Below are 10,061 nucleotides of genomic sequence, written 5' to 3' on the forward strand. Positions count from 1 at the left end.
CCGATGCTCCAGATGACTTCCTTTTCTTTTTGTTGTTATCGTGTATTTATTTTGTTTGTTGCATTATCGTAATTATTTTGCATATTTTATTCCTCTATGTTGATGCCATGATCATGTTGAGTACCATTGTCATATTTTTCTTCTTGCATCATGTTCATTATTGATTATAGTATGCCATCCTTGTTGTTTCCATGATCATCTTGCTTTATTATATGCTTCATGATGTGACGTGCCTCTTGTCATTTCATTGCACTGCATTATGATCATCATGCCTTGGTTTGCATATTTAAGTTTTGTTATGTGTTCTTGTGTGAACCCTCTTCTTCTTATCTCCACCTCATTTCTTCACCATGCACATACCAACAGTCATTCATCAAGTTCACTCAAGTTTCTATCCCATCCTAACTTCTCCTTTCTTCTTTATTCCATTTTTTTGTTCTTGTGACATTTTTCCTGTTTGGGAAAATGTTCCACCTTTCCCTATAAATCCTAAATAATGCTTAGACTCTCTCTGCAAAAATTTAGATCATTTGGACTTGTTTTGGTTGGGTTCAAAAATAGCTCAAGTTTGAATTTAATTCAAACATGAATTATTTTTATATCCTTAAAAATGCCCAAACCATTTTATTCAAATCCTTCATAAATCCAGTGCCTTAGATTTATCCTTATCTCCTTCTACTTCTTTGCCAAACCCTATGAGCATTTCTTCCAAGGTTCTATTCATTTAAACCTATAAGGATGCTAGCCAACTTGCCTCCATAGAGCTCTCTCGATTAGGCTGTTCCTGGCCGTCCGATCATGCTGCATTTCCCACCTCTTCTTCCCCGAGCCGTTAGATATTGACTGAATGTTTTACCTCGTTTCGTTTTTCACGTGTGTATGACCAGTGGGCCAGTTCATCGATGGGTCCACTGTGCGTTGGCTGGGTGCGGAGCTATAGGGTGCGATTGGTTGTTCCTCAGGGAGAGCCCATTGGGTACAACTGCAGCCCTAGCCTCAATCCACAGCCGCCATGCCCTCACTCCTCCTCCTCGCTACCACTCCCTTCCTGCTCCTCCTCGCGGCCGCACTCTCTCCCTCCTCACCACGGCACCCATAGGCGGCTCCCTCCTCACCATGGCCCCACCATAGGCGGCTCCCTCCTCACCATGGCCCCACCATAGGCGGCTCCCTCCTCACCATGGCCCCACCATAGGCGGCTCATGCGGTGGTGGAACGGACGGCGGCCTCAGCGTGTGGGCGGCGGCGGCGGCGTATCTGGTGAACGAGCCCGCACCTCCCTGCCCTCCTCATCACCCCTTCCCTCCTCGGCTTAATGGGAGGTTCGCCGGGCATGCCGCCTCTTCTGCCCAGCAGGACGAGCACGAGGTGAGCACCGGGAGCAGTGTCACACCCTCCATAGCTGAGCATACCTAGAACGGGGCAAGTTTTTTGTTGCACAATGGTTATCCCTCTTCAGTTAGTCTGAATATGACTTGTTTCTTGTTGAAGGGTTGTTCCCTTCAGTATTGAAGAATTATTGATGGAAGGTTCTTTTTTGCAGCTTTTCATGTTGTCTCAACTCTCAATGCAGTGTAGAAGTTGATTGAGATGCCTCTCTGAATCTCTGATATGATGTTTTGCTTCCTCTGAAATAGTGATCAGAATGTAAATTTTCAAGGAAAATACCATTCGGTTCATACTAAGAAATTGGCAAGATTTAGTTACATGGATATCAAATTTTAAGACTAAGCTTCGCTCAATCCATCTCTCTCTCTGTTGCCTACCGCCACACGCGGATGGTAGTGGTTCAGTTTCCTGTAACATTTAGCATCTCTACATTTTAATCCTGTATAGCTGGATCCAAAAAAAAATATAGAGGTCAAGGTCTATTTAGTATTAGTTTGATGGCTTAATTTGCAAGAGAAATGAAGTGTATAGTTTATGATTCTTAATTTTTCTTCAGTTGTTTTTGGTTGAATTGCTTACCTAGGCATTCGTATTTTGTTACACGAATCTGCAGTATGCTCTTATGCTTTTAGCCATACCCATCTCATTTTGTTTTTTGGTATAATTGCCTACCTAGGCATAAAAATGGGATCTGCACACGTCTTATTTAGATCCCTGGGTTCTCAGCCATGTTGACTTCTGAATAGTTATTCATTGATGTTTTCTTATGTTCTTTTGTTAGCACATGTGCATTAGTTAGGTATGCATGTATGTAAGGAAAATTTGTTAGCGATGATTCAGTTGTTTTGGTTCAGTTTGAAGGGCACTCCAGGCTTAAGATCTTTAGTTTCATTAGAACTACCAATTACTTTGCTTAGCTGCCTTGCCGCTGGTGGCAGGTTTTACTTTGTGAGGTGTAGGTTCTGCTGCCGGTGACACCTCATGAGTTTCTTTTTAATTTGAATTAGTAATCACACAATTGAATTTATATTTCTATCAGCATAATTTCATGTCCCCTTTCCTATTTTCTGCAGGTACACATGAATCTATGATCCAGATTCTAGCTACACCCTTTACTACAACGATCTCAAGCTTTACTGAAAAGTGTACTGTTTATATAGTTGATATCTTTAATTCATATGGTCGTCCGCTGGATGATCACTGGTCTTCGGTTCATACGGTGACTGGCTGGAAGCTTGCTGTTATGTTTGGTTCATATGGTGGTCGACTGGAAGCTCGCAGTCTGAATGATCTCATTGTCTATGGCCGCCAATACACACTTTTCATTACTACCAGCCAGGTCTTCTCAGAGTGATTGAATAAATTCCATTCCTTTGTGCTGCATTTTACCTTCCATGGTTTTTGCTCAAAATGGCATAATATGCCACTTGCACCACCATTGGTCTTTGAAATTTAGTTACTCCAGTTTTTCATAGATAACAATTGTGTAGCCTTTGTCCTTTCCAGTTACCATTACCATTTTTGTGATGATACTTCACTAGAAATTTGTTTGGTACTCATCTAAAAATAGATTCATAATGAGGTCACTTTTGCAATGCATGGGAGTAAAGTTTTTTTCGCATCCGCGGTTATATATGTTTAGTCATTTGTATTGAAAAGTCAGTGCATCTTGGTTGTTTCTGTAGTTGATCCAGGAGGTTCTTGGTTGCTTGGTATTTTTGCTACATGTGCAGTACTATAATATGCCAACCCATATAAACGATGAAGTATATTCTGTTTCGTAGATGAGCAAAGTTTGCGGCATGCATAGTATATATATGTTTTCTTATAAATATATGTATGCCATTAACTGCTATCATTTCGTTTTACAGGGGTTCACGGGCCATCATGATGATATACTTGGTTCTTTAAAGAAGAATGGTAAGAACTAAGGAGGGTTGTCTTGTCCAAGAGCTCTACCGCGATGGCATCGCCACTCAGTGATGCCTCAGCAGGAAGGCTAATCACGGGGAGGCGTGACATGGGTGGACTAAAAAGCTAATTTGGTGCCCTCTCTCTTTGCCTCTTGTTTCCTCCAGCACCTTGATTTTGATGGTTAATATATTGAATTTCTAAACATCTTTAATTTATAAGGAATATAGTAGTTATATGCTTTTCATTTATGATAGAGAGATTGAACCTAGGTGTCTTGCTTGCTGGTTTGCAGGAGGCCCCCCTGTCTGCTGTCAAATGTGGAACGCCTTTATGTCCTGATCATGTGAAAAGGTACCCTGTTGCAGTTTCTCTGTCTTCACGAATTACTATCGAACTGTAAGCCTGTTCTGAACTCTAAGCCCCATGTAAATCTGATGGAAGATTGGGCCATTTAATTTGAACCAAAAGGGTAATATACTCTCGATTGCTTGAATCTGTCCAGACCTGAAAAATATATATACTTTGAAAGCTTGAAATATGAGTATGTAACTGAAGTAGTAGACATTTCTTGTTCTTGGTCGTCACAGTTTTTGTTTATTCCATTAAAAAGAGATGGATTACAATTACTTGACACACACACCCACACCCGGGCACAAGGTCTGTTAGTCCTTTAAATTGATTATATATGACATAAAAAGAGGCTGGAGCATAGATTGGGGTGACATAAATATATGAATTGTTCAGAAAATAACAAATGGAACTCCTGGACACTGCCACCTCTGCATCCACCTTGCTCCGCATAGCAGCATGTGTGTGAAAGCGGGGACAGGTGACCACGAGCAGATGGCGTGAGCGGCAACGGCAACATGCACGGTGCACAAAGTTCGGTAAGATGGGCGTGACCTCCCCGTAGGCGTTTTAGGATGGCGTGTATAACGGCTTGGAACGTGCCTGCCCGACACACAGAAGGTATGCCTCGGAGCACGCCGGCGGCAACATGCACTGCGAGGCCCAAAGCAACCCAGCCAGTACAGAGCCCCTCCGTACATGAGGAACCCTGCCACCGAGGGAGCAAGCAACGGCGACGCGTATGAGAGCTCAGCCATGGTGGCCCGCGCGCCGTACGGGAGGATCACGTTCGTGCTAGAGGGAAGCAACGAGCACATCGGCGGCAAAAGGAGGTGTCCAGGATCTGCACCGACACAAGGTGTCTCCGCATAGCAGCATGTGTGCGGCGGCATGGACAGGTAACCACATGCAGATTTTGAGGAGCGGCACGAGCATCAAGCAATGGTTGATGCCAAGGTGAGCTTCCCCTCCGCTCCTGACCGCTCCCTCTCTCTCTCTCAATAATCTCCTCCTGATGTCGCTATTTATGCATCTCGATATGTTATTGGTGTTCTTCTGATTTGCAGGGATTATAGCAAGCAACTCTAGGTGGGTGAGTTCTTTCTTCTTGCATGAAATTGTTCTACTGATTCCTCAATGCTCTGTTCATGACTTTGTTCTTGTTTTATCCTTTTTTTACTTTCCAATTTCGATGCAATGGATATTGATTGTGGTAGTTTAGATAGCACCTTGTATTGCTTTGGTTTTAATAAAGTAAACTAGAGCAGTGGTATGTGCATGTTCAAATAATAATGGATAATATTGTTTTTTTCGTGCTACAAAATATATCTCAAAACCTTCCCCATTTTTGTTTCTAGAGGACAAAGGACATCTTGCATTAGTTAGCTTTTTTTACAGTTCCTATTCATTGAACTGTATGCAGTTTTCAGCTAGACCTCATTTCACAGTTCCTAATGCTTTTCTTTTTCTCTCTGGACTTGCAAAGTGATTTTCATCTGTTTTTTCTTTGCGTTGTGCTCAGGTAGTGTTCATTACTAAGTTCAAAGTGTGCTCAGATTATCTATCAGATCATGAAATTCACTTTTTTTATAAGCCTGTCCTTAGGTACACTGGAGAGATAAAGTTCAATCAACAGTACAAACTTCTATTGATTAGGTTCATTGTTAAGTTCAGATATAATTATGTGTCTTGAATTCTTGTTATTTTCCATTTCTTATAGGAAATAAATCATCAGTGGCATACTTTGTTTGCCATATTGTTTTGGTTATAGATTTAAAGTGACCTTAACCCAAACATCTGAAAATGAGAATTTTTTTCAAAACTGTGATAGATTTTATAGCATTTTCGGAAACTATATGACGTAATGCAAAAAAACCACAACTAGTAGCCCGTCGGCCATCCTTTGGCCGAAGTAGGTCTTTTCGGCCAAAGCTAGGCCGAAGTAGGGCTTTTCGGCCAAAGCTAGGCCGAAGTAGGTGATTTCGGCCATCATTAGGCCGAAGTAGGTAGTTTCGGCCATCATTAGGCCGAAGTGGAGCATTTCGGCCAAAGCTAGGCCGAAATAGACTTTTTGGTCTAGTCTAGGCCGAAAAGTACTACTTCGGTCTCATGTAGGCCGAAGTTGCATGGCTCGTGCTGAAATGTTCCCGCCACCCCTTCCCGCCACCCGTTTCCCGCCAACCCCTTCCCGCCACCCGTTTCCCGCCAACCCTTCCCGCCATATGTTCCCGCCACCCGTTTCCCGCCAACCCCTTCCCGCCACCCGTTTCCCGCCAACCGTTTCCCGCCAACTCTTTCCCGCCTTATTTTCTCCTCTGTATCTATAAAACCCCCTTCAGGCGAAGGTGGATAAGCATTCCAGTGTAGTGTAGTCGAGATGTCCCATTATCCATTCGATCGTAGTTTTCACCCTGGGATGAGCACCACTCTTCTGAGTCTAGTTACCGATTTCAGGATGGACAATAGGATAGTTCCATGGGACGAACTCACCGGTAGTGACACCATAATGAATGAGTTGGCTCACCAATTACGTAGGTCTGGGTGGCCTGAAAGGACCTATGAGGAGGTACGTCAAGAACTTCTTAGGTTGCATGAAAGGTGGAAGAAGGTAGTGGAGCCGAAGAGTGAAACTTTCAGAAGGACTGCAGCAAAGAATACATTTTTATGGACTGAGGAGAGCGAGGACGACGAAGATGTCTTCATGCCGCCGCTTCCGGGTTCTGCATCGTCGAAGGGCAAGAGTTCTGCATCGTCCAAAGGCAAGACTTCTGCATCCTCGAAGGGCAAGAGTTCTGCATCCAGCAAGGGCAAGAGTTCTGCATCCAGCAAGGGCAAGAGTTCTGCATCGACGGAGGGCAAGAGGACCGCATCGTCGAAGGGCAAGAGGGCTGCATCAACAGAGGATGACGATGATGACTTCATGTAGTATGTAAGATGTATTCCAGTTTGTATTGTATTATTGTAGGGCATTATGTTCTATCTGAATTTCATTTTGTAGTATGTAAGATGTATTGCACAAGTTCAGCCGCACCGTTTAATTCAGATGTACTTGTATCTTAATTATCGGTTGTAATCTATTTGGAAATGTAACTGGAATAAGAATGCGAATTAATAGTAATATGTCTCTCGCATACATAATATATGTCTCCTGATCAGATAGAAGGAAGTGCGATAGTAACATAGATAATGAGTCATACATAGATAATAAGCATATCACTGCGGGGGACGGCGACGAGTCTGGGTCTTCCTCGGGCGAGGACCGGAAGGCGATAAGCGCTGAGGCGGTGGACGAGGCTCGCGATAACCACGACCATAGTTAACCTCGTCTGTCACGGTCTGTGTCTCCTGCGCCGGTGGTGGTGGTGGAGTGTGAAACACTGTCTGCGAGAAGCCATAAATGTTTGTAGCATGGTCATCATCCTCGCGGTCGCCCTCAAAGTAATCAGCACCACCACTAAGGATGGGTGACTGCTCTGAATGCATGAACGGTTGCGACAGGTTGCCGCCTGCGGTAAAGTAAAAAACTTGTAAAATTGATACAAATGCATGTAGGGTTACAACAGCGTAGTGAGTAGGGTTACCTAGTTCCATCTGCTGATGCCAGTAAGAGCTCCCTGGCTGTGAAGGAGGTGGCTGATGCCAGTAAGAGCTCCCTGGCTGTGAAGGAGGTGGCTCATTCCAGGAAGAGCTCCCTGGCTGTGAAGGAGGTGGCTCATTCCAAGAAGAGCTCCCTGGCTGTGAAGGAGGTGGCTCATGCCAGGAAGAGCTCCCTGGCTGTGAAGGAGGTGGCTCATGCCAGGAAGAGCTCCCTGGCTGTGAAGGAGGTGGCTCATGCCTGGAAGAGCTCCCTGGCTGTGAAGGATGAGGTTCTGCACGGTGCACAGAAGGTCGTGGTTGTGAACGTTGCACAGAGGGTCGTGGTTCTGAATGCTGTACAGAGGGACGTGGCGGACGATGTGCTGGAGGAGGAAGTGCAACATCCGAAGACCGTCTACACGTAACAGCAGCGTAAATCCCCCGTAGCTTGTCATCAAGACGCCTCAACCATGAGACGCCCTCTCGCGGTGGGATAGTTTCTCCCCTCTGAAAGCGCCGCATTAAAGCGGAAACCTCCTCTCGCGCCTGTACTGTCAAGTCACCCTGTAGATGAAGAGTTAACCAATTATATCCTTGTTGTATGATAGACACCACGAATAGACACCCAAACGAATATGTCCAGATTAACAAAAGACTCAACATATAAGAACCAAGGCATTTACCGCGTGGTGTCTGGTTCCCACAACAGAGGCAGTTGGGTACATATCGCTGGTGAGAGGGGCTTCGATCTGATCAGGAGCAGCTGATGGAACCAAGTAGATCCTTGTTGTATACCGGTAACGCTGCAGATACAACCCGAACATTTGCCAGTTAAAGGCCCGACCCTCACCCCAGGTATTTGTCGCAGCGGTAGTCCATTCGTCAACGTAAGGGGTAATGCTCTTAAGCCAGTAATCCATGGACTTGTTTCCTCCTAGGCGACTGTCCCTGATATTGACATGCGCGATACAGAATTAGGTATATTATGAATGTATAGCTGACAACTAAAATAGTATTAGTACTTACTTGTGCAAGTGCTCTGGCAACTGTGGAATTTTTGGAATCTCAGGCTCTTGATATAGACCGAACTGTCTCATTACTCTATGAAGAGACATCTCCTCAACCGTCACATCGAACACCAACTTGGCCTTGGTCATCCAAAAATGCCGATCTCTAGTGCACAATCCAGAAATCCCAACTGGGTACCTCGATGATATAGCCTCAGCCGAGTATGGCTCCCAGATAACTTGATCCTCGTGCAAACTATCAAACTGCGCCGTGAAGGACGGGTAGCATCCCCTAACCTGACTATGCGCAAACTGTCTCTGTGCATGACAACAAATAAGCATTAGTAATACTAATGAATGGCAAAAAATAATTAAATTAATTGTTACTTAATATAAATGTACCTCTCGCCGTGCCCAAACAGAACCCATAGTAGGTAAGTCGCCGATAGCAGGCACATAAGCCCCAGCTAAGTCCTCCAAACCAAAAGGTTTATCAATGTAGACATAGGGTCGTCCAATAGGGAATCTCTCGTATGACCAGAGCTGCAACAATAATGGACATCCAACAACACCAGATTTTCTAGACTTCAACAAGCAAGCTTTGCACAGGCCTCTGTACGTAGCCGCTAACACAGCAGAACCAAAACTCCTCTGTAGAATATCCGCGGGGCAACGTGCGTCAGCTATCTCTCGTGCAATACCGATGAGTCGTGCATCGACAGAGGTCACGTGGTTCTCCGTAAACATCGTCTTGCCGAACAGCCAAAGAATATATGCCTCTAAGGACCGGTCAATCTGTGCCTCCGACAACTCAACATTGGGATGTCCTAACGAGACAATCTACATAGAAACGTAATAATTGTATGAAAATCGGGCAACTAAAAAACAACATTTGTTTACGTGGCCGTGATGGTTACCTGAAACTGGCTCAACCATCTAAAAAGAGGTCCATGAGGATCGTTGTCTATGGCCCTAGCAGTCGGGCCTTCCGTCTGCCCCTACTTGTTCGCCGAAGGTCTGGATGCGGGATATATACTCTCTCACCTTCGTTTACCTTGTTGAAATTGCCGACGACTCTAAACCCTGTCATCTCGCCTGTCCAGGTGTTGAGCACTGCCTCTTTTAAATAGTATGGGGACACGAAGGAGATAGCATCCAACTCAATCTGCCCACAGGCAGCCAACACATGAGAGCAAGGTAGGTGCAACAACTTCGGTTTGTTGCATGTACACTCACACGTTGGATAAAATTCCGTTCCAATTTTTACCTCGTGTGTCTTCACCTCATTTCCAGAACCAAAACCATCGGTAGGAAGCTGAACCTCATACCTCCTTTCTTGATTCCCTATAAGTCTGACAGTGTGCTTCTTTGCTTTCTCTATCTTCTTTGCCATGTATTCCATGACACGGCTACAATAAGGTGTGTTCTGATTATCTTCAATATGCTTCTGTGCTAACTCGTGCCTTTCTCTGAAATATCTCAAAGTGCCATGGAATACAGCCTCCACAATAGCTGTGAGTGGCAATGCTCTGTTCCCTCTCAGCACAAAGTTATACACCTCTGCAAGATTGGTTGTCATGTGGCCATACCTAGCTCCATGTGTGTCATGCAGCAAAGACCAATTCACTGGAGGCTCTTTCTCTATCCACTCAGAAAAATTCTTTATTGCCCTTCCCTTCTTTCTCGTAGTATTAGGAGGGTCAATTCCTGGCAAGTCACAAAGACCTACTGGCTCCTCTAGCTCCGCGATGAGTGCTGCTAATTTAACTTGATCTTCTTCCATTTTCTTCCTCGCACGGACCTGCTTCTTAGTAAACTCATCTAGTT

At 44.7% G+C, this 10,061-nt stretch overlaps 1 protein-coding gene and 1 long non-coding RNA gene across 6 annotated transcripts; one reads left to right on the forward strand and one right to left on the reverse strand.

Annotated features, from left to right (window-relative positions):
- The first annotated feature begins 985 nt into the window (after nt 1–985).
- LOC123044823 (uncharacterized) lies at nt 986–4,918 on the forward strand. Of its 5 annotated transcripts, none has more exons than XR_006420517.1 (5): nt 986–1,368; nt 1,544–2,728; nt 3,261–3,483; nt 3,596–4,608; nt 4,719–4,918. It is a non-coding gene; the product is annotated as an uncharacterized lncRNA (long non-coding RNA). The 5 variants fall into 5 exon arrangements; XR_006420514.1 differs by having other exon boundaries at nt 3,261–3,434; XR_006420513.1 differs by having other exon boundaries at nt 3,261–4,608.
- A 1,884-nt stretch (nt 4,919–6,802) lies between these two features.
- Nucleotides 6,803–7,379, reverse strand: LOC123044824 (uncharacterized). The gene is made up of 2 exons (XM_044467700.1): nt 7,233–7,379; nt 6,803–7,157 (listed from the first exon to the last, which is right to left on the reverse strand). Exons 1-2 carry the CDS (start codon nt 7,240–7,242, stop codon nt 6,865–6,867), a joined length of 303 nt encoding a protein of 100 aa, XP_044323635.1. The 5' UTR covers nt 7,243–7,379; the 3' UTR covers nt 6,803–6,864.
- Nucleotides 7,380–10,061: the final 2,682 nt, after the last annotated feature.

The sequence above is a fragment of the Triticum aestivum genome, chromosome 2B (assembly GCF_018294505.1).
Source record: "Triticum aestivum cultivar Chinese Spring chromosome 2B, IWGSC CS RefSeq v2.1, whole genome shotgun sequence".
Taxonomy (NCBI): domain Eukaryota; kingdom Viridiplantae; phylum Streptophyta; class Magnoliopsida; order Poales; family Poaceae; genus Triticum; species Triticum aestivum.